We start from the raw sequence: 25,224 nt of genomic DNA, 5'->3' as shown, positions 1-25,224 counted from the left end.
GTCAGATGAGATAATGTTGTTATTGTAAACTGTTAAGAGATGAGGAGGAGTTAATATGTTATAAGGCTTTGTTGGATGATATAATCTGTGCTGTTTGTGCTATTTGTAAATATGTATGAGATTTTTTTTTAAATAAAATTTTGTTTCTTTGGGTTTTTTTTAAGTTTCCCATTAGTATGTTTGCCCGTGTGGGCTATGCATTTTATTGTTATGCTCAGTGTTGGCTGTATTTAATCAACTTCATAGTTGGTTTCCATTCCTGAGCACATGCTGCTTTTGGCAGCATTTAAGTGATAGTATGTTTAGTGAGATGTCCTTGTATGTGATTATAAGATGAGGGGCTTTTTCCCTATGCCAACCTGCGGAGAAGAAAACCTCATCTTGTATTTGAGTAAATATGGTACTTATGGCACAGTAGACCATATGTTTGATAGCTGCCAACAGCATATTAGTGTGTATTACCAAGAGTGTCACTTGTAAATCAAGGCAAGTGATTCTTCTGCTCATTTCAGCACTTGTGGGGCCTCACCTGTGTGCAGGTTTGAACCTCAGACTTCAAGAAGTTATGGATAGATTGGAAAGATTTCTACAAAGCACAACAGACATGATCAGAGGGTTCAGAAGCATGACTTGTGAGGAAAGGCTGAAAGAATTAGAGTTATTTAGTATGAAGAAGTGAAGTCAAGGGGAGAATTTGATAGCAGTTTTCAAATACCTGAAGGGTGATTATAGGGAGGATAGAGATGGGCTGATCTCTGTGGTTATAGGGGACAGGACTGGGAAAATGGGCCTCAAGCTTCATTAGAGGAAATTTAGGCTGCAGATTAGGAGGAGCTTTTTGACTATGAGGGTGGTCAAGCATATGAACAGGCCACCTGGAGAAATAGTGGAATCTCCATCTTTGGAAGTTCTCAAGAGCAGGGTAGACAGACACTTGGCTGAGATGGTTTAGTCCCGTATGATCCTTGCTTGAGGAAGGGGCTTGACTAGATAACCCAGGAAAGTCTCTTCTAGGCCTTCTTACCTGTGATCCTTTCCTATGAACTTATTTTGAAACTTGAACGATAAAATTAGGCAGGTGCCTTATTGGTTCCATATTTGTTATGTCATTTCAACTGTTGTGGATGTTATGTTAGTTTCCTTCTCCATTTGCTTATTTGTTTAATCTTTTAGAACAGGGCTGTCCAAATTTTAAACTGCTGGGGGTCACACCAGTGCAGGCCATGTGCCCTCCGGGTTCACCGTCCCCACTGTACTGTGGGCCTCTGGCCACACACACAGGTGTGCCCCTCCTGATTTCCTTTCATTGTTTTAGTAGTGTTGCACGTGAATTTTTGTTATCCTTCTCTCACACCACTGTGCTCCCCCTCCCCTCCCATGCTCTACTGTGCTGCATCTGCAAATGCTTCCCCTCCCTCTTACCTGCTCCTTGCTTTGCTTCATATCTTATGCACAGATCCTCCCCTCCCCACTCCTTTGCTGTAACATCACATATGTGGAGGCTCCCCCCTTGCTGCCCTGCACTGTTCCATATACAGGGATCCCCCCTTTCTACCCCCTGCAGCATGCCATGAATATGACCCCAGCCTTCCACTCAGCTTCCTAGGTTGTGGGCTGGACTGCCTTGTTCTACACCAGGGATTTTCATCCTTTTTTTTAAATAAGTGTCTCACTTCTGACTCAGAGTTTCAGCTCCTGTACTCCTTTATATTTTTTTCTTGTTTTTAAGCAGGGGCTGAGGCCCCCGTGGTGAGGGAGGGAGTCAGGCTGGGGCAGGCACTTCACAGGTAGGGTGGGGTGCAGGATGGAGCCACAAGCAGCTAGTCCAGGAGACAAGGGGATGGCTCCCACCACTATGTGCACCCTGGGAGGGCATGGGGGGGGCGTGTGCTCCTGGATCTGTGCTGGGAGGTGGGGTTGGAGGGGCAACAGTGAATTCTGGAGTGGCTGCAGCTCCTCCTGTAGCCCTGCTCCCAGAGGCCACAGCAGTGAGGGGGAGGGAGTGGGGCTGGGGCAGGCACTGCATGTCCGGGCAAAGTGTGGGATGAAGCGAGCGCGTATCTGGGGAGCTTAGGGTAGGAGGGTGGCTCCCACCACTGCATGTGCCCAGGAAGGTGGGGGGAGGCACATGCCCCTGGATGTGCGCATGGGGCGAGGGTGGGCTGAGGCCGTGGCAGTGCTGGGCTGTTCCCGGTGGAGGTGTTGACCTGGGCTGCGCTGGGAGTGGAGCAGGTGGGGATGGGAAGGCTATGGTGAATTCTGGAGTGGCTGCAGGCCCTCCCATAGCCCCGCCTCCCCCCAGTGCTGCCACCTCCTGCCCTGAATGCAGCCCAGCCCAGCCCTTTGCTGGGAAGAGCCCAGCACAGCCCTGGCCTCATCCTGCCCTGTGTGAAGATATGGGGGCACACGCCCTCCCAGGGTGTATTCACCCAGTGGGAGTTGCCCCCCCCCACCAGATGAGTCACTCATGGCTCCGTCCTGTGCCCCACCTGACTGTGCAGTGCCTGCCCCTGCTGCAGCCCCAGCCCCAGCCCCACTTCTTCCCTCACCATGGTGGCCTGTGGGAGGGGCTGCAGTCACTCCAGAATTCAACGTAGCCCCCGCTCCCATTCTGCCCGTGCCCACCCCAAGTGCAGCCCAGCCCCCACCAGAATGAGCCCGGTGCTGCCGCAGCCTAACCTGCCTCATGCGCAGATCCAGGGGAACATGCCCCCTGTGCCCTCCCAGGGGTACGCATAGCCCCCTGCTCAGTCCTGCACCCCACCCCGGCTGTACAGTTACTGCCCCAGTCCCACTCCTTCCCCCACCGCTGGGGCCTCAATTGGCATACCCCCCACCCCTTCCCGCACAGCAGACTTACCAGCCGGATTTGGCTGCTCTCCACATGGCCAGGCTGTGCTCCTCGCCACCTGCATGCTGCACTGCAGCTGTGCACGTGCACGAGGCAATTATTGGCCACATTAGTTTTGCGTACCCCCTATGACCCTTTTAAGTACCCCTAGGGGTACATTTATCCTTTGTTCACAGCCATTGCCCCACACAAGCCCTGGGGAAGGACACAAAATCTGGAAAAGGGAATGAGAGCCTGGAGACTCTGTCTGTTGCTGCTGCAGCTGAAGTTATATAGGGGGTGATGGCCAGGCTCCTGCCCAGGGGTCACAAACTGACCCTTCACCACCTGCTAGTTGGACAGCTCTGTTTTAGAATATATAGTTATCTTGTTTTGTGTTCTGTCTCTTTTACCTTTTATTTTTTAGTAGGATAGTTGATCAACTATAATTCATATCTGGAAACAAATAGGGAAAAATTTTGTTTAGCATTCAACAATATAATTATGTGCTCTTTAATTTTATTTGCCTTTCAAAAATTAGATCTGCACATAATAAAACAGATTTCTATGAACTCTAATTTAAAAGAAAATCTTGATGCAGTGGAGTAAATAGCACCCTTTGGACTACTGATTAGTTCTAACAAAGCGTATGTTCAAGCACAAATGGTTACCTTGTTAGTGTAGTAGTGATTGTTTATAATCAGCTTTCAAACAAACAACTAAATAATCCTGTGAGAAGTGTGTGCATGTGTGTGTGAGAAACTCTGCAAAGGAACCTGATGTGAGATAGGATGCTTATTTTGTTCCTTGGTGCTTTTTTTTAAAATATGGTAGTCATTAAGTTGTAGTGTTGTTATAAAAGATCTTTAAAAGAACACTGAGGCTAGGGACAGACGTTACACATAAACTGGTTTAAACCTGTAACAGAATAGATGTTCAGTGCCATGGCTGAAACCAGTTTTTGATAAACCTGGTTGAATGTAGTATCAGACTTAACTGATTTGGGTCAAACTGGTTTATGCAATGTCTGTCCCAGAGTCCCCCAGCATTCCAGCATGCTCTCTGGGCTGGGCAGGGCTCTCTGCTGCACAGCAGGGCTGGCCCCTCCCCTCTACTCCCTGGCTGCAGCGCTAGCAGAGACTGCAGGCATCTGCCTGGCTTCTGCTCCTGCTTCCACTCCCCACCTCCCAAGCAGAGATTCCACTGCCCCTTCTGCTTTACACAAATGCACAGTATTAGGTAGCAAACCACATACTGGCTTACCTCCGTGCTGTGGCAGCAGGGACAAAGGCAGAATCAACAGGTAACTGGTAATGTCCCTCTGCTGTTTTCTTAATGGAGTGATAAACACTGTGTTATCAGGGGTGATAAACACTGAACCCCTCCCTAATCAAAGTATCCTGCCAGGGCCTGGCCACGCTTCTCTCAGCTCAGCCCTGTGGAAGGGTAGGGAAGGGAGTGCTGCTCCAGCACCACCTTCCCCCCTGGCCCCGGCTTCTAGCTTGAGCCACTGCAGGCATGTGCCTGCATGGCTGGGATTTCTGTGGGTTACAAACTGGTTTAGCCTAACCAGGTTAGAATAACCTGCAAAGATTGAATCAGTTCAGGTTCAGGCTTTTTGAAGGTCTGTCCCTAGCCTTACTGAACTACCTGAAGTCGGCCAATGTCTTCTTCGTTCTTGGTAACAAAAGTGAATTGCAAAGTAGTGTTCTGATAGTTGCAGTTAAGGGCCAGTGTTGAAGAGCTGCTGGGATGCCTTCATGCTGTCAGTTCCTTGAAAACACATGCTTTGGGTATTTTGTCTGTTTAAATTTATTTCTGACAGAAACCAAAATTAAATAATTATTGCCCAAGCCTAAAGTAGGAACAAATACTTGTGGCCACATGCTATAAGTACTTTCCATTTTTTCACTTGCATTTAATTTGAATTTCCATCTTGAAAGGTGTACAGTTTAATTCAAAGGCCTTTTCGCTATAGATTCATAGATGTTAGGGTTGGAAGGGACCTCAATAGATCATCGAGTCCGACCCCCTGCATAGGCAGGAAAGAGTGCTGGGTCTAGATGACCCCAGCTAGATGCTTATCTAACCTCCTCTTGAAGACCCCCAGGGTAGGGGAGAGCACCACCTCCCTTGGGAGCTCGTTCCAGACCTTGGCCACTCTAACTGTGAAGAAGTTCTTCCTAATGTCCAGTCTAAATCTGCTCTCTGATAGCTTGTGGCCATTATTTCTTGTAACCCCCGGGGGCGCCTTGGTGAATAAAACCTCACCAATTCCCTTCTGTGCCCCCGTGATGAACTTATAGGCGGCCAAAAGGTCGCCTCTCAACCTTCTCTTGCGGAGGCTGAAAAGGTCCAGGTTCTCTAGTCTCCTCGTAGGGCTTGGCCTGCAAACCCTTAACCATACGAGTGGCCCTTCTCTGGACTCTCTCCAGGTTATCTGCATGCCTCTTGAAGTGCGGTGCCCAGAATTGCACGCAGTACTCCAACTGCGGTCTGCCCAGCGCCCGATAGAGGGGAAGTATCACCTCCTTGGATCTATTCGTCATGCATCTGCTGTTGCACGATAAAGTGCCAGTGGCTTTTCTGATGGCTTCGTCACACTGCCGGCTCATGTTCATCTTGGAGTCTAAGTATACGACATCCACCCCTCCTCCTGTGTCCAGGTGTTTCGTAACCTGGTCATAAAAAGAGTCTAGATTAGTCAGGCACGATCTGCCTGCTACGAACCCGTGCTGGTTTCCCCTCAGCATAATTTGTCCTGCCGGGCTCTTGCAAATGTGAGCCTTGATAATTTTTTCAAAGATTTTGCCAAGGATGGAGGTGTAACTGACTGGCCTATAGTTGCCCATGTCCTCCTTCCTCCCCTTCTTGAAAATGGGGACCACATTGGCCCTTTTCCAGTCCTCCGGGACTTGGCCAGTGCGCCACGAGCGTTCAAATATTCCCACCAGTGGCTGTGCAATGATGTCGGCCAGTGCCTTCAGCACCCTCGGATGGAGCTCATCCGGGCCTGCCGACTTAAAGGCATCCAGTTCTTCCAAGTGACTCTGTTCCATCTCAGGGTCTACGCATGGTAGTCTGGCGCCTTGCTGCTGCCTCTCTACAACCCCAGTGAGAGACTTGTCGTGCCCCTCGCTTAGGAACACTGAGACAAAGATCTCGTTGAGGAGTTCAGCCTCGTCCCCCCCCTGTCTGTCACCAATTGCTTCTGCCCATTTAGCAGGGGTCCTGTTCCTCCCTTGTCCTTCCTTTTACTCCCTATATATCTAAAAAAACAATTTTTTGTTGTCCTTTACTTGGGATGTTATCCTCAGCTCCATGGTAGCTTTGGCCCCTCTAACTGCCTCCCTACAAGCGCGAGCAGAGGAGGTATATTCATCTTTGGTGATCTCTCCCTGTTTCCACTTTTTATGTGCTCCCCTTTTGGCCCTTAGGTTGCTCTGGATTTCTCTGGTCAGCCAAGGAAGCCTCCTGGCCCCTTTCCCTCTTTTTCCTCGCATCGGGATCGTCTTGCTTTGTGCCCAAAGGATCATTTCCTTAAGGCACAGCCACCCTTCCTGGGCTCCCATCACTTCAAATCTCCTACTCTGCAGTGCGTCCTTGACTAATCACCTGAGTTCATTGAAATCAGCTTTCCTAAAGTCTAGCACTTTCACCCTAGTAGTTACCTTACCCACTCGACGTTTTATGAAGAATTCTATTATTAGGCGATCACTGTCCCCCAGATGGCTACCGATCTGTAGGTCCCCTACCATGTCATCCCCCGTTGCCAATACCATATCCAATTAGGCATTCCCCCTAGTGGGACCATGTACCTCCTGTGTCAGGTGGAGGTCCTGTACACAGGTTAGAAACCTGAGTGAATGGTGGGTCTTTGCCATCTGCGTCTCCCAGCAGATGTCTGGGTAGTTTAGGTCCCCCATGACTACTGCCTCTTTAGCTTTTATGGTCTCTGAGAGTTGCCTCAGGAGCCCCGAATCTATTTCTTCCCCTTGGTGTGGGGGTCTGTAGCAGACCCCTACCACCAAATCCCTTTCTCCTTGCCCCCCATGTAGCCTAACCCACAATCCTTCTACTTTCTCATCCTTCGATTCCATTTTGATGAGGGTAGATTTATATTGCTCATTGACATAGAGCACAACCCGTCCCCCTTTTTTCCCCACCCTGTCCTTTCTGTACAATCTATAACCCTCAATATGTACCGCCCAGTCGTGGGACGAATCCCACCAGGTTTCCGTTAGCCCTACTAAGTCATAGATGTTTTGTGCAAGCAGGAGCGCTAGTTCATCCTGCTTGTTCTTCATGCTCCTAGCACTAGTATATAGGTACTTGAGCCCTGCTACTGGTGCCTTTGCTGCCCCCCAACTCCGAATCCCAAGGGGCCCCTCATTTCTTACCTTCTCGTTGCTTACCTGTCCTGTAGTGCTGGCCGCCCCATGGCTTGCAGGTTCCCACTGTTCTCCTTCTTCAGGCTGGGCTGTCCTTGTGGGTGCCACATGGCTTGGTGGTCCACAGCTTCCCCCGCCCTCATCTTCCCCTCCCCCCGACGAGCCTAGTTTAAAGCCCGCCGGAGGAGATCCTCCAACCTAGAAGAAAACACACGCTTAGCTTTGGGGAACTGGTGAAGCCCATCCCAACTGAGCATGTCCCTCGTTGTAATGTGCGGGTCATTGTCCAGGAAGCCGAAGCCTGCCTCGAGACACCACTGCCGAAGTCACCAGTTTGTCTCTCTGATGCAGTTCTCATTCCGTCTTCCACGTCCGTTCACTGGTAGGATGGAGGAGAATACCACCTGTGCACCGAACTCCCTCAGCATGCCGCCCAGAGCATTCTAGTCCGTTATCAGGTGATCGGGGGTTCTCCTGGCCGCATCATTAGTACCCACATGGACTAGGACCATGGGGTAGTAATCAGTGGGCTTGATCCTGGCCTTGATTACTTCTGTCACATCCTGAATCTTTGCTCCGGGCAGGCAGTAGTGTCCTCTCATTTTGAGGGGTCCTGGTGACAGATGGGCCCTTCCGTACCTCTCAGGATGGAGTTGCCTATGACAAGCACTCGTCGCCTCCTCCTCTGGGTCCGCTTGGATCTCTTGACCTGTTCGGAGCGTGGAGAATGTGGTGTTGCTTCCTGCCCATGGGTTTCCTCCTCTCCTTCCATCTCCTGCACGGTCGCCAGGGCCTCGTACCTGTTCTCCAGTTGGACTGGAGGAACTGGTACCTGTTCGCTGCGAGCAGGTCCAGTCCTGGATGTGACCGTCTGCCACTTTGCTGTGAGGGCACTCCCCGGGCTGCTTCTTCCTTAGGTGCCTGGTCCTGCACGGAAAAGAAATAGCCGTCAATTTCATCCATCCTTATGGGGAAGTGGAAAAGACAGTGATTTGGAGTAAAACATTGCAAATAAACCCTTCTATAAGTTAAAAATAAAAATTCCTTTCGTTGCTATTTTTAGTTACATGTGAGTCACCTATTATTACTTGCACCTAAAAAATAAATTTTTCTCTTAATGCATATACATTTATAACTGGCATTTAAAGTGTTGTATTGTTTAATCACCACCGACCTTCAATAATGTTATCAAGCTCAGTGATTATGAACTTTATGCCACTTTAGTCAAAATACTGAATATTGTAGCTCTGTATATGCAGCTTCAACTGAGGCATTATCTTGGGTTTAGGTGCATCTAGCACACACATTTCAGGAAACTGATTAATGTGCCTATTGGATAATCCACCATTTTATGCTTTCATTTCCTTTTCCTTAACTTTCCTTCTAGGGCATCTTCCTCCTCCCAGTTATCCACTCCTGATGATATAGTTCACTCCTGATATATCCACTCTTGCTGGATAGTTCACCATTATTTGCATTACCCTTGGAGTGATGAATTAAGCAGAATGCACTGTATGAAAAATGGTTTAATGAAAACTCTGCACATTGTGCCTCATGGAGTTTATATCCAAGACAGGTTTAGCTAATCTAAGCAAGCAGAATGGGAAAACCTGGGTTGGAATAACTTGTTCATGCCATATCTTTGGTTATAATTGCAATGTGAAAGAGAATTATCCACCCCCTCCCACCCCAGCCCATTTCTCCCAACCCTTAGCTGTCTCCTCAGCATGAGAAATATAAACCAGGTGGTAGGGGTTCCTTTGTTGGATATACTTGTTATCTTAGTGGAGATATATATAGTGATAGCTGTGCCATTCTAAATTGAATTTGGTTAAACAAGGCAAAGGTCTCTGTTGTCTTAAAAATAATTTATGTATAATATGATAGGCTTAATTATGGAGAACCCAAATTTTCCACACTAAAGGTAAAGTGACTTAATGAGATAAAAAGAAAGAAAGGTTATGTTTTGGCAAGGAAGAAAGGGCATTATGGTTCAATACCCTCTTTTAACTAACCTTTAAGTGGGCAATTAACATTTACAGAAAATAAAGTTTGGGGAATTCTGTAGAATAATTAGAGAAATGGGGAAAGTAGCTAAAGGTCTCTGTTCTGTTAGCAGGCATTCTTTTACATCATACTGCTGACATACCATAAAATGAAAGCTGTGATGCATGAAAGACTGCACACATACTGTGGTGCCATAAATACATCTACAATGGGAGGCATTTACTTTTCCATTTTTACGCTGATTTAGTTTTAGCTCTTGACTCTGCCAAATTTCATTAACCTGAAGCAGGGGTTATGAGGTACCACTAGCTCGTATACTTTTGAGTTCCAATGTATTTTGAACCTAGTATAAAAAAGGGATACTTCTTATAAGTATATGACAATAAAGGTCCAGCCCAGCTAGTGCCAACAGCATTTCATGTTAAAACACAATGAATATTATAAAAAGATTTTCCCATATTAAAACTGGTGCCCAATGAGCATAGGCATTTGTACATCAGAGAGGATGTAATCTGTCATGTATATCTAGAAGTTCTAAATGACTGAAAGTATTGTAGAAGATAAGATGTTAGTGGCATTAAACTTTCACTTCACTTAATGTATACAAGGAACAAATACTGGAGGCATATTGATAATAGGGTTCTTTATTTCCATTTGTATTCATAGTTAACAACGGCCTTCATAGGGAAATCTTGGGGGAACATGTGAGAATTACCTTCATGTAGATCATGCAGCACTTTCCCCCTCTTTGTTCAAATTCTTCCATCATGGAAAGCAGTTCTTGAACTCTGTGGACAAGTACTTCATGTTGGTTTGGAATACATACTATCAAAAATAGTCCTGCTAATTGAGAAGGTGTAAAGATCTGTGAGAGAGGTCAGAAAAGATCCTTCAGTTTTCCTTGTTGTTATGACAAAAAATGTACAGTCCCTTACATTTCCATAGAATGGATTCAGGTCTGGGTTTCTGTCAGTTTTACTGCCTGCCCAATTAGTTTGTCATAAGTTCCAAGTGAACAATAATAACCTGTTGACATTTGGCAGGGGGGAAGGAGGTCAATCTAGGAATTAGTCCCTTAAAGGATATGTACAACAGTAATTTTTCTTATTAGTCTGATAATATTGTACTTCTGCGTTCCTGTAGTTGAAGGAAAACATTTAAGGTAACATGACCCTTTATATATATATATTAGTATTCTCTCTCTCCACTTTTTTTTGAAAGACTTTCCAGTGGATAAGATTAAAATGTTACTTATATGTCCCTTCAACTAAGAAACACACACACGTGTGTGTGTGTGTGTGTATGTGTATATATATAAATATATATATATATAAATAAACATATGAAAATGTTATACATATAAAAAGAGCATATACATTTTACAATACATGTATATATACTTTAAATTTACTATAAATTTCTTTAGATTTTTAATAAGTAAAATATTTTTAGTTTAAAAAAAACCAAACCTATATAAATTATGCCTGTCCTTTTCCAGGGTTTGGTTGATCTCATTAAATGTATAAAAATTTCTTTCAATGTGAAAGAGACGACCATGTATATCTTGCTTTATTTAAGCATCATCGAGGGTGATCAAGCTGAAAAGTTTAAGCTTCATATCTGAGAAGTTATGAGTCTTCTACAATTCTGGAATATTTTCCATTTCTGTATAAATATCTTTAAAATTATATCTATGTACTGGTTTTGTAACTAGCCTCCCAAGATAGTAGAGTCCTGTTGTGTACATAAAAAGGGGCTTCTTTAATACTTAGTGGAGGAGACAAAACCAGGGATGAAGAAATGGTAGCAGCAAGTAGCTCATACTTCAATGGCTACTTGTATGACAAGTAATTCATACTTGAACTTAAATAACTGTGACTTAGCTTGTTCTATTGAGTGTGGGAAGAACATGACTCCTGTCAGACTGTTGTGGATATGTTGATGTCTGTATAAAAGAGATTAATTTACTGAGGGTTTTTTTTTCCCTTTTATGTGGTCTGTGTGGTTATTGGAGTTATCTAAAAGAATTTTTAAGTTTCAAGATGCTCTGATTTACATTGACATGCCATATAATCCATTTTATTAAGTGTTAATATCACAACTGTTAGAATTTAAAACTGATGTAATTTAACCTTGCTTTTTTCAGAATCTGGTGAAGAATCTTCCTGAACAGAAGGAACTCAGTGCCTTAGCCCAGTTAAAGGATGAATATGCTGATCTTTGTGAGCCAGAACAGTTTGGAGTTGTGGTATGTAGTAGCCCAATAATTCAACTGAGGGTTGTACTTCATAGATGCAATGAAAATATTTTTCCCTTCAACTTTGTATTGGTTTTATATATATAGGTATTTATTCATAGAGTAGCAAAAATCAGGAAATTAAGATTCTTATGAGATGCAATCTCTACAGGTACTTGACAGACTTAGTGCATATAGAAGTGAAAGGAATAGTGATGTATAATTAACAGCTGCCTTCTATAAAAGGCATTTCTATGACAAATCAGATCTTGTATCTCTGTTCTGATTGACAGCACAGTGCTGTTGATAAATAATAAAACAGAAGTTATATTTAGGAGTTCAGAAGGATTCATTTATGCAGTGCCCCCTTTTTTTCCTCTGAATTGGTTGACATAATAACTAAAAGTTCAGCAGTTCAAAGTGTTAATCTATATTATTTATTCAAAAACTATTTTCTTATAAGAAGGAACTCAGTGCCTTAGCCCAGTTAAAGAATGAATATGCTGATCTTTCTGAGCCAGAACAGTTTTGAAGTTGTGGTGTGCAGTAGCCCAATAATTTAACTGAGGGTTGGTTGTACTTTGTTAGATACAATGAAAATATATTTTCCGCTTTTTGTAAAAGTTTTGTATTGCTTTTTCCCATTATTGTTAATGTATGTTTTGCACAATATATATAGGGTTTTTTTGGTATAGATATTCATATAGTGGCAAAATCAGGAAAAGGTTCTTACGAGATGAAATCTCTACAGGTACTTGACAGACTTAGTGCGTATAGAAGTGAAAGGTATTTTTGTTTTGCCATTGAAATAGAATGCCCACAGATAACTAAGAATTGTTAAGAATAATTAACATGAATCATTTGTTTTTTCTTTTTCTTTGCTTTGGCCAAGCTATGGTCCTAAATACAAAAACTAAAACCTCCTTAGCTTCATTAATTTCAGATCTGGAACTAAATGTTGGACAAATTACAAAAATGAATCTTAAATGCTGCAGATATCTTCCCACGTAGGAAGTGTGATTTAGAACAAGGCTGTCCATCTGGCAGTCTGAGTGGTTAAATTACGGCCCAGGAGACTTGTTGGTTTGGCTTCTGAAGTCACTACAGTCCAGAAGGTTGCTGCTGACTTTTCACCCCTCTAGTCTTTTGTCCACCACTTAATTTAGGCTAAGTACAGACGTTCAAAAAACCTGATGGGATCAATCAGACTTATGCAGGTTTCTGTAGGTAGTAGGACTGTGCAAAACTTCAGCAGCTGTTTCGTTTTAGAGGTGTGTCAGCCCATTTTGGCGGACAAATCACCAAATCCAAATCAAAATGGAAACCTCTGAAACATCTCTGAAATGAAATGAAAGCATCTGAGTTTTGGAAATGTTTCAGAATATTTTGCAGTTTCAGAGATGGGCTTGCAGGGAAACGGAAACTAAGATGACGGAGGGAGAAGAGTGGGGAAGGACTGCTCTGATATTGACACCTGGAGCTGGCCAGTGACTATGATCTTTCCCTGAGTTCCTTCCCAGCCATAGTGCTCTGGGGGAGGGATGGAGAAACAGCATATGAGGCTCTGTGTCAAGCTCGCTCTTTGCCTTTTCTGTCACCTGTCTCTCTCTTGCACCACGAGCAGCAGAGCACATAGCATCTGAAAGGTCTAGGCTTACTTGGTAGCAATAGGTACTGGTAGTCTCTTGCTACCAAGTTGTAACTAGTCCTTTCCCACTTACCCTTGCCTATCATCACTATTGTTATCCCTTTCAACTAATTCTTCCCCCAAAATCCTCTTATTTGTTTTTCTTATCCCCCCCCAAACAAAAAGAAAGCTGTGTGTGCTTTCCCTTGTAGTGTGTCATCTATCACTGTGCAGAAAAGCACAACACACACAAATTATACACACACTTTCCCGCACACCAAACATGAAGGTGCCAGGTCTTCTGGCAGGGGAACGAGAGCAGGCAGAGGGAAAGCTGTAAATTTCCTCACCCAACTTAGATGCACCTTAGTTTCCCCACCCAACTTAAATGCACCTCATGCAGAGATGAGGCTTCTGCTGAATTGGCAGCAAAGAGGTGGGAGGTCTGCACCTGTCCCACCTCCACTAACTCCAGAAATAGCCACCAGCACCAGCATAACACTCTCCTCCACCCCAATTTCAACTCCCAGCTTGAGCCTCCCAGTGCCAGAGGAGGAGCTGGATATGGAAGCAGTGGAGCTCAGTGCCGTAGCCAGGGAAATTCTGGGGAAGGAGGGGGAATCTGAGTTTGTGCTCCACCCCCCTCAAAGTTCCCCTAGAGCCAGGTCTCCTTCTCTAGAAGGCACTTGGGAGGAGGTTGAAGTTGTGGAGGTAAGTGGCTCAACTGAGTAAGCTCCTTCTGTTGTTGTGCCTGTGCCTGCTGAGGAGAGAGATAAGACAGGATATCCCCTCCCCCCCTCTCCCAGCCTGTGTCTCACCCTCTGTCTCAATTTACATTTTCACTGACTGGCTTTCTTGCCTGCATGCCAGCCTCTGGCTTCTTTACTATTTCTTCCATCCAGGAAGAGCACACATACCAACTGCAGATGCTTCCTCAGCCTGAGGAAGTGTTTTTAAACCCAAAAGCTTGTTAAGATATATTTCTCCAACTACTCGGTTGGTCTAATAAAAGATATCAGATTGACCCAAAGAACCTTGTCTTCCTATGTCCTCAGACCAACACAGCTCCAACCTACACACGCACTTTAACACACACAAGTGTCTTGGGTTTTGCTTTGAACAGTTTGAGGTGCAGTTTCCCAGAAACCCCTGGATCCATCTCCTTGAAACTTGGCAGACTTCATGCCCTCAGAAGGGACTACCATCCCTGCTGTTTTCGTGCGAATTAGCCAAAATTGACAAAGTTATAGGTATTTTAGTTACTCCCCGTTATAGTCTGTGGCTGAGTCTCCAAATCAGTGTCAAATTTCCAAAACGGGTTCGGCCAAATCAAATCAGGACAGTGATCCGAAACGCCGAATCTAATCACTGTCCCTCTGAAATGGCTGGATCTGAATCCAAATTGGAACAGAGCCGTTTCGTACAGCCCTAGTAAGCAGCATAGGTTAGTTTGGGAGTGAACTGAACCCATGTTTGCCCTTTGGGGCAGGGGGTAGGGGAGGCTGTTGGCGAGGGACCACCCAGGCTGCCTTCACTAGCTGAGGCCAGCAGGTTGAGGGCACTCTTGCACATCTTCCCGTGGCCTCCCTAGGCTGCAGACTTAGCGCACTTGAGTGGCTGGGTCACCCCTGATTTGACTGCCAGGCATGGGAGCGCCCTCCTCCCCTATCATCATCATCATCATCATCATCATCATCATCCACTGGTACATTAACTGCAGCCAGGCAATGAAGGCACCCATGGTTGCCCACCCTCTGCAGCCCAGTTGTGCTCCTTAGAGATGTGCCTGCTTGCAGGGGGTATAGGTTCCCTGGGTGAGCTCCTGCACACCCAGCCAGGGACCCCCTTTCCCTCCATGAGGGGCCACAGCCCCAGGGAGCCTGACTGGGGCTCAGGGCACACCCAGCTGCTTGTTTCCCCCCCCCCCCTCCACCATCATCATCAGCCACTGTGCTGATTCAGCTCTGAGAGCCCAGGGTTGGGGCTGGCTGGGTGCTTGGCTGAAGCAGCCAAGTGCAGGATGAGTGATAGTGTGCCTTCCTGTGAGAGGAGGGCTAGCGGGGGGCTGCAAAGGTGCCTGGGATACCAGTGGACAATTCCCTAATGTGAATCAATAAGGGGTCTGGTGCAGAAGTTTAGTTCCCCAGTCTAACCTAAAATGATTACGTTTGAGCGCACATTGATTCAGGTCTATCTTAAACTGGGTTCTGCTATTTTTAAGCCAGTCTGTGAGTGCCAAACTTCTGTATTGTTATGGGATTAGACTGGTTCCTGAGCAGTTATATTAGTAAACGTATAATATTTTTACCTGGCCTTGGAGTCTCCAGTCATTGTTAGTGACTAAAATAGATGGTGGGGAAAAATAGGGGTTGAACAGTGACAGCATTCAACTGCCCTGTGCTAAAGATGAGTTTTCTGGAAAGCCCAAAAGAAGCCCATGGTGCAGATTCAGTTCACAGGAGCTGATGCACTGGCCATCCTTGGTTTACAGCATTCAGTTAGGATTTGAATGGCCTAGGTTCTATTGCTGGTTTTGGCACAGACCTGCTGCTATGTCTTTAGTAAGTTGCTTCCACTCTCTTTGCCTCAGTTTTCCTACGTCAGTAAAGTTAAAGCAAGTTAATTATTTGTTCTTTGTCACCTTAGTGAAGTTGTAGGTAACCCCAAGGTTTATTTGCTTTTCATAGCTAAACATATTGGCCTATTGCCCCTTTTTCTGTGGAAAAGTGCATGGAAGAGTTAAATAATGGAAAATCTCTATTAACAGTAGTATAACCATGAAGAATAACATTTGCCCACAATGAAACATCCCTCCTAACTTGCGCTCTCCCGCCAGTCTTATTTAAAGAACTTGTAAGAGTGAAGATGGCTTCAGTTTTCTTAAAATCAGAAACTTACCTTTCCTTGTCTGCTCTGTTCCAGTCCCTGCTAGTCTTGGTGAATAAGCTTTGATTTAATACATGTTTCTAATAGATATCAGGCTGAACTTTACATGGACTCATTTAAGTAAAATAAGGAAGGTTTTTGAGTGACCATCTATACATTCCATGTATATATACACACACGTAGCTAATGCATCTTGTCAGCAGGGTGCCTTCTCTACTATATCTGACTTCTTTTCGATAGGCTTTTTTCCTATCTTTCTACTAATTTCAAGGAACTCATCACTCCTGGTACCTCCTACACATTCATTAATGTGCTGTAATTGCAGCACATTAGGTTTAGTATCTGTAATGACAGGTACTAACTTAATGCACTGTAATTGACACTACTGCACCTTAGTGCATATGGTCTTTTTGTGTGATGTTACTGCGTAGTATACTAAATTTACTTCACAATAGCGTGTTATTATGGGTTTTACCTTCCATGCTAATGCACAATAGAATTAGTCTGCTGCACTCAATGTGTTTTGTGTTGACGCACCCAGCATTTCTGAATCCACTGCAGCCTCACCTTGGTAGCAGATCCTATACTATAATTGCAGTCTTTCCCACCACTCCAAACTTTAGATTTTTCTTTTATAATCCTATATGCCACTTGTAGTCTGTGCCACTATGAATACATTTTTTGACAGCTACCTTTTTGCTTCTGTTTTGTAACAGTTCAGTTTTTTTTTAATTCAAATAACTTAGCCATTCTGTTACAAACTATGTATAATTAAACTGAATATTAAAGTTATTAATAGTAATAAATTGGAAAAATTAAATAAGAGTTATGTTACAATCATAACTTTTGAGAAATAAATATAAGCAATCTTGAGGAAACACTTAAAACTGTAGTTCATCTTCCTGGTTAATCAGTAAAATGTAAGATGTGATTCAATGTCTTAATATGATTGCACTAATTATATTTAGTGTTTGCATTAAGTGATAATGATGTAACATCTTTGTTTTTGAAGAATGGAAATGGGATGGGGGGGGAAATGCTGATATTGTGGAAGTCTCAAAATATGTCCTTTTTTGTGCACCAGCAACCCCAAGTTTACTTCTGATTGTGTTTAAGGATATCGTAGTTTAACTTTGACATGAAAAAATATGGGTAATGAAAAATATAATAATGAAATTGCACATGAAAATTAGAAATAAGCCAATGCAAATGAAGCTATGCACATTGTAGTGTGCCTATCAATATTGTTATACACATAATACATCTGAAAACCCTGTTTCACGTGTTAGAGATCACTTTAATTTATCCATGGTGTACATGTAATTGCTTGTTCATTTTGCTATTTTTACTTCATACTGTATTATATTTTTAGTGTGGTCTTTGGGGGCGGGGGACTTCATGAAATTTCCTAGTAGCAGCGTCATATAGCCATTCACGTTCTATATCTGGATACCATATGTCCTATTATGCTGTCATGTCTTACCAGTTGGATAGGGTCATGACACCAAATGTCAGTGTATTTTAGGTGGTTGTTATAAACAGGGATCCTGGTTTCTCTGATTTAAAAACCCAAAATCCACGATAAAAATTAAAGTCCCCCCACAGCCAGTGCTGCTGGCGCCCCGCACTCCCCCCCACAGCCTCAACAGCCCTCCTGATGCCCCTCGCAACAGCCTCCCAGACCCACAGAGATACAGACACAGACACCCACCCCAGCAGGTAAGTGTGTGTGGGGGGAAGGGGCGGGGCAGGGCAGGGGAAAGGGAAGGTGCTGGGGGAGTAGCTCAAGAAGGGCGGGAGTGTGCCTCTGTGCCCACTCCCAGGAGCAGGGCTGGGTGGTGAGGGCAGGGGTGCCACTCTGTGGGCCACACACATGCTGGCCGACTGTCCTGACAGGAGGTTCACACAGTTGAGGCTTGGGTCCGGGGGTGCCAAAATGCAGGTCACCTGCCGCATAAAGGGCATGGTCTTGCAGGCACAGTTGGATTGATGATTGTGGTCAGTCACAGTGACCCACTGTGCCCACAACACCTTGACCTTTCCCCAGGACCCAAGCTGCAACTGTGAGGTTTTTATCACACCCTGCCCTGACCCCTCCTGTGACACAAACAGAATCTCGCATCTCCTGGGCATTCAGCATCCTGTCCCACCCAACTCCCTGGCTACACAGTCCACCAGCAGCTCAGGGAGCCCTGGCCAGTGCCTGCCTCGGCAGCTGTACAGCCCCAGATTCTGCCATGAGGAATGGCCAGCCATGTCACTATCAGCAGTCAACAGTGTCAGTTCCTCCCCAGGGAGACCCCTGGCTGGGTGTGTGCACACCACACACCACAGGCACGGGACACCAGGTGCAGGCAGATGCCATCACCAATGGAGAGGACTGCTGAGCCTCCAGCCTTGCCAGCCCCAGCCATGTGGTAAGTCCTGCAATGGGAGGAGGGCCCTCCCTGCCCCACCCCTGGCCTCTGCCCCATCTCCCTGCCTGCATCCCACTTAACAAGGCCTCATAAATGTAGATGTTTGAGTGCCTGCCCTGCTCAAATTGGCATAACACCTCTGTGTCGCCCCAGAGTGCCACAAGATCACCAACTTTCTCCTGGCTTTAGTTGGGGCTCCAGATGGAGGGGCACGGGCATGCACATGTAGGCAGTGCCAGGCCTGGACAAGGAGCAAGAGGCCATCATGTGTCCTGTGCCAGCCCTCTGGCCCCCGTTTAAGCTGTCATGCTGGTGCTAGCCTTAGGCAGCTTCCAGGAGCACCCAGCAAAGGGGCACAGCATGGGACTGGTGGCTGCATGGCTGAGATTATGCCCTGCAGCAGCTTGCAGGCAGTCCTGGGGTGCTGACGTACTGGCCAGGGGCTGCAGCAACTGTTCTGCACCCACCTGGCCTGATGGCAGTGCCTTGGTAGCTGCAAGGCTATGCTGGGCCAAACAACAGCGAAGGGTTCCAGAAAGTCAGGGAGAGCTCAGCTTTGGCCTGCCCAGGGGGACGCACACAGCTTTCACTGCCCTCAGGCTGTCTGTTATGTTTGCCTCGGGGCACAAAATAGCTCCAGGCTCCTATAGCTTGTAGGCAGAGGCTGCCAGTGAGGTAGCCCAGCCCTGGATCAGGAAAGGCTCCCAGCCAGGAGCCCTGGGGCTGGCCTCAAGCTGGCCCCCTAGTGGCTGGGCAGACCTGGCAGTAAATTTGCTGCTGGGTCGCATCTACAGGTGCATTACTGGGCAGTTACTAATCATGCTTAAATTTGCTACCTGCAAATTGCAGTTAGGGTTTTTTACTGTGCAGTAAGTGTGCGCATGTGTAAACGCAGATATTTACTGCTCAGTAAAATAGGTAACTGTCCATTAAGGCCTCTTGTGTACATGCACCCCCTGTCATTTAATATAAACTATGACAAATTTGCCTGTGTCAGATTGAAGTGTAAATGAAGAATAACTCAAATGGAGTGAGTGGAATTAGTTTGAATTTACATCATTTTGAAAAAAATTGAATCATAGCTTTGTGAATTGTGTGCTGTCTCAAGTTGTACAGTTAGTGCTAATGCACATTTTTATATTCTTTCCTTTTTTTCCTTAACATAATTTGTTTACCATTCACTGAATCTGTCAGGCTTTCATTGTTTTCTCAAAATTTTAGCAATTTCTTTCCCTGGAAATCTTAAGAGTGTCATGACCCAAAGGTCTGATTTTGTGTGTGCTTCGGCACTAGAATTATCCCCGTGGGATTACAGCTTCATTGCACGGTGGAGTTTTGCTGCACAGAGAACCCGCGTGCAAAGGAGAGAGTTCCCGCCACTTTGCAGCTGTCTTTGCAGGGTGCATTTTCTTTGCAGCACAGAAATGCACGGTGCAAAGAGTTCCTGCTCTTCGAATGCAAATTTGTTCCCCGCTATTGGCTAGTTCTAAATTATTCCCACGTGGCGGCTAGCGATTGGCCTGCTAGCTGTATAAGAGGCTTGAGCGGTTTCCGCCCAAGCTGAAGAGGACTCCACATCCATCTCGTGGGGACTCTGGGTACGCGACAGGGTAACAGAAACCCTGTGTGAGATCCAGAGGAGTTTGGCGGCCTGATCCACCGCCCACCCCTTCCCGTCTTTGTGCGGTAACCTTTTATAAGACGTATCTACGAGTTTTGAGGCGTGCTTGTCCTGGACATCCGGAGTTCTGTTTGCGTGGAGCCTAGCAAACTCCATGTGACTGTTCGTGTTTTCTGTTTGTAACCGCAACTCAAGCAAGTTTTCAGCCTGCACCGCGACCATCTCGGTGTAAGTAAATGATCTTAAAATCAACCATTAATCGTTTGTGCCTAATTCTACCTCGGCACCCGCTCTCTCCTACCCGGCGTGCCCGGGCTGCTGGCCACAGCCCGCGTGCAGCGCAACAAGGGCCGCGGGTTCGCACCCGGCCTGCACAAAGAGATTCCATAGAATACTGTTGAAAAACTGTACCCATGCAGCTGTGGCAGTTTCATATTAGTTGAGTTTCTGCTACAGTTTCCAGTACTGTTGCTTGTCATTAAAATAAAATAATAGAATTAATAAGGTAAAATCTTACAATAAAACAAATCAGAATGAAACACGGTTCTGCTGTGGATGTCATTCTTTTTTTAGCTATGAATTTTATTTGATCTTTATGTATTGGGGTGGTTCGTAATTGGGTGGGATGGTGTTAATTTTTAGTGGACTGATGAATTAATGACAAGTTGCTTAGCTGTTTCCTACAGTTTTTCAGAGGTGATGCTTCTCCACTAAGCTGGAGCTCAGTAGTGTGCCTGCCTAGCTGATCAGAGAAGCATTCTCCTTTTGAAACAAAAGGAGGTGGAACATCTCAGTGGTTCTATGCAATTGTTTATGACGCGTCTGTATACTACAAGTGGTTCTCAGATGCTCATCTTCACAGAGAGGTAAACAATCTTGTGAAGAATCCAAATTTTTTTCTACTTAAGGCACCCTCTATTTTTGTTCTGGGGTATAACTGTAAGTGGTGCTGAAGAGAGTTGAAAAGACATAATATGTTTCTGAACAGAAGTTCCAAATAAAATATCTTGAGATGAAAACCTGTTATTCAAGAAGTGTTGCTCAGTTTAAATCATGAAAAATAGTTAAGGTTGTTCCTTTTTAGAGAACTTGGATTAGTGACTCAGATTTACAGCCTACACTTCAGGGAGTCTTATATTAATGATAATCTGAACACTGCTGTTAGAAGGGACAGGTTCAGAAGTAAATGACAGAGGACAGAGAGGGTAAATTAAAGAAATAATAATATACCTATTTGCAGATACAAATTAGGCATGCTAATTATTTATATAGGTTTTAATTGGATAATCAATATATACCCATCAGCCTTAATAAAGGTCAAAATTGGATGTTTAAAATTCATGTAGAAAAAGGCATATTTTGTAATTAAGCTACTTATCATAAGAGACTAATTAACTTAATATTTGATTTATTTGTGAATGAGCATCACATTTTCATTTAGATGAAGTATTAAGATCAATTATATATTCAAATCAAGTATTTGGACAGTTTTTGAAGTTATATTCTGAGATCAAAAATGTTTCATGTGTAATAGAGATCAAGTTAATGATGTTGAAGCATAATGGAGAGACTATATTTGTTATGCTTTCAGGAAGAAGGAAAAAAAAAGTCATGTTCCTTAATAAGCAGGGCAGCAGGATCTTTTGTGTTTCTGTTTAAAATATGCACAGTTTTTAATGAAATTACCATTTCACCAGTTTGAGTGCAGGCAGGAGTTAACCTAATACTTTAGCTATAAAACACAATTCAGGGTCCCACTTTAAAATTCAGAAAATGGTTTGATGAAGTTAACTCCAGTCAGCATATGTAAGAGTCAAGGCCACATTCAGTCATGCCAAATCTTAGAATCTTTTGAGTGATGTATGGAGTAGAATGAGGCTGCTTTTGTTTTGTTTTGTTTTGTTTTAAAGGTCATTCAGAAGTCTCCTGGGAAGTGGTGATTGGGCTCCCTCTTCACCCCCCAACTTTTTTTTTTAAATATGCCTTGAGTGAGAAAACTTACGAGACCCTGTAACTGCTGAGTGGAACTTATTCTTTATTTGGTCCCTCTACACATACACGTTAAAGTGCAATGGGATGTAATGCACGATCTACACAATTGCACCTTCTATCACACCACATGTGCATGGCAGAAGGTCCAATTGTGGGGTTGCACATTAGATCCCATCGTGCCTTATCACCATTGCAGGGGGAGCTTAGGATCAACAATCCTGGGCTCCCCCTGCAATGACTCCCATGACTGCAAGTCCTGCAGCTGATAGGACTTGGTGGGGAATGCTGCCCCTGTTGCGAGCATGATTGGCTATAGGGCTCGCAGAAGGAGCAGTGTTCCTGGTGCTGCCCCAGTGCAAGCCTCGTGAGGTGAGGCACTATCCTCTCTATGAACTTTGCACCTCATGAGGCTTTCAGCAGCAGCAGAATTCTCTCCACTGCAAACTCTGGAGCTGACAGTGCTGCTACCACTGTGAGCCATGTCAGCTATAGCGGGTGGTGCTCCTCTCTGGAAGGGATCCCCACCACAAGGGAGCACTTGTCCATGCAGTCAGTTAATGACATGATTAGTGTAGGCTACTAAGTTATTCCACATGTCTGTGGAATAACTTTGTAGCTCATTGCTTGTTTTATCATGCTATTAATTGGTTGAACATATAGCTGGGTCACAACTTAAGGTGTGATTACCTGGCTAAATTTAACATGTAGAGGGGGGCCTTAGTTTTACTGATAATAGGAGCAGTGAAATTGACTTTCATTGGTTATAAGAGACTCTGTGTTCTTGCTGTTGAGGGAGAAAGTTCACCAGTGGACTGGTCCCCTTCTGGGGACCCCAAAGCTTCCAGAGTTTCCATCAGGCCGGTTTGTTTCATCTGTACTGGCATTAAATGGTCAGCAATTTTCTACATGTTCAGTAGTGGGGTACATCTGCCATGAAATGGATCACAGTTCAGAATCCTGTTACAGATATGGTAAAAGGTCATTGTAACCCCAGATGTTCTAAACTGAAGAGAAACCCCTGAAAACTGGCTAAGCAGCGTGCCCCACCCCTTTATCCCCCCAAACCAAATTATAAAAAGAACAACAACTTTTTAGTTAATTAGACTGTTTTTGACCAGATCTAGTCATGATTTTTAATCTACTGGGATCAGTAGCCGCAGAACACTTTTTTTCTCTGGTTGCATACACACATTGAAATAATCTGAGGGAATTTTCCTGGGTTTGTTTGCCTGCAGACTGGTGACAGATGGTAGCAGTGCACAGAGCAGCTCTGATTGGCTGACCCTGACTACCCATGATCAGCCTGTATTTCCTTGCATCACAACATGGGGATTGTGAAGGTGGGTGGTGGTATTCTTTTCCTTGCTGGAGCATCAGAGTCTGGTGAGCAAAACACTGTCTCCTTGGGGGAAGGGGAAGGAGACATGCTGGAGAGCTGTGTTCTTTTCTGAGAGAAGCCACAGCATGTACAAATATTTGCTTTCCCAGGGTAAATTCTGGGAATGAATGAATTCTGGTTATTCTCAGATTATATTTTTCCTGGAGTGGCCATTTTTACCCTGGGAGAAAAAGCCTGAACATGTATACACTTGTGGTTTCTTCTGGGAGAGTAGTATACAGGGTCTGTTTCATTATGAAAAGGATAACTGATGAGTGAAGCATACATGTGGTTGAATGAGTTAATTGTTTATTTTCTTCTTATTCTTTTTATGCATCCCTTAACTTCTACTGACTTATTTTTCTTCTCCCTTAACTTCTAATCTTCTAGTCCCTTAACTTCTACTGACTTACTTGTCTTCTCCAGAGTGTATACCTTATCAAAATGTACCTGTAGAGTTCCATTTTTTTTTTTACTTCCTCTTGGTTTTTTATGCACAATTGTTACTTAAAACTGTCAATTTCTCAAATTAAGAGCAAGACCTTAAAAAGGGAGATAAGGCAAAACTCCATGTCAGTTGGTTACATGAAACAGATACATGAGCTTGGACACACGTCATACAAACAGACATACACAAGCATACATACAAACAGACATACACAAGCACACAGAGAAAACCACTCCAGTAAGATGTTATAGTTACCAGCAGATGTTACTTAATATTAACACTGGATGGCCGGATCCAGGAGTATTGAGGATTTGAGCGGAGGCATACAGGCATGTGTGCCTCTGCTCTATGAGGTTGCAGAGAGTGGATTCCTCATCTTGCCTTGTCTGCATCTCACTTTTATAGAGATTTCAAGACTTCGTTCAGTATTGGGGTTTTTCCATGCTCAGTTTTTAATTAGAGGTTTTTTCTTCTAGTTATCTCAACTTGGGGTAATTCCAATGCATCTCCGATAAGGTCGTTCCAGTAAAGTTGGTATTTTAGTCTTGATCTCTTCTTTGAAGCATTGTGTAGTCGGTATCTCTCCCTTGAAGCATTGTGTAGTTCAAATGGCAGGATATGCAAAATTCTTTCTTCTTACTCTCTTCTTTGCACCTGATTACAGACAAGTTATTCAGCCATCCATTAGTTAGCTTAATTAGATTACTGTCTGGTAACTCATACATTGGTGCCTTGTTGCTTACACAATCAGTTAAATCTTTTTTCATGCAAATAGTTACCATTCTTTCACCATTCACCCTCTCACACAAACGCTCACATACACGGGGCATACAAAGTTCATTTACTTATGTCAAGCAGGGAACAAGCACAAAATGGAGTTTTAGTTCATAAAATCATAGATGTTTATCAATTCAATACTATTATGATTTAAGCATAATAGCAAACATGCAAAAATTCATACTACACAAGTTCTGGAGGAGCAAGATGAGTGAGTCTGGAAGGTACCCCCCCAGTGTATTGTACCATCTCACTGTAATATGGACTCAATCTCTTCTTTCTATGATAGCCCGTTTACACCCCTAACATTCAGAGTGTGTGTGTGTGTGTGTGTGTGTGTGCACATTAAAGGTGGGGAGAGGGGAAAGAGACGGGGGGGGAAATATTTGTATGCTTGTCTTATAAACAAGGAAATATAAAGAACACACCATGCTAAAATACCCCCTTTCCCCCCATCCTTTTGGGAAATAATCTACTTATAACTGTTGTCACCAAAAGCTGTCCTCCCTTCCTCCTCCTCCTCCCCTCTGCATAATACCACATCATGGTCAATGTTCTATGTTACTTTATGGAATGAATTATGAAACAAAGGATATAGGTTGGCTAAAATGATG

The 25,224-nt window shown here is 44.4% G+C and overlaps 1 protein-coding gene across 2 annotated transcripts in view; it reads left to right on the top strand.

Annotated features, from left to right (window-relative positions):
• Positions 1–25,224, top strand: part of DIAPH2 (diaphanous related formin 2) — an 840,428-nt gene that overhangs the window by 348,536 nt on the left and 466,668 nt on the right. For both annotated transcript variants that reach the window (XM_059732728.1, XM_059732729.1), the window contains exon 22: positions 11,375–11,476. In XM_059732728.1, coding sequence (XP_059588711.1) covers positions 11,375–11,476 — 102 coding nt within the window. The remainder of the gene's footprint in view (positions 1–11,374; positions 11,477–25,224) is intronic.

Source organism: Alligator mississippiensis, chromosome 8 (genome assembly GCF_030867095.1).
Source record: "Alligator mississippiensis isolate rAllMis1 chromosome 8, rAllMis1, whole genome shotgun sequence".
Classification (NCBI taxonomy): Eukaryota; Metazoa; Chordata; order Crocodylia; family Alligatoridae; genus Alligator; species Alligator mississippiensis.
Note: the sequence above shows the minus strand (reverse complement) of the source record. Positions and strands in the feature narration are given on the sequence as shown.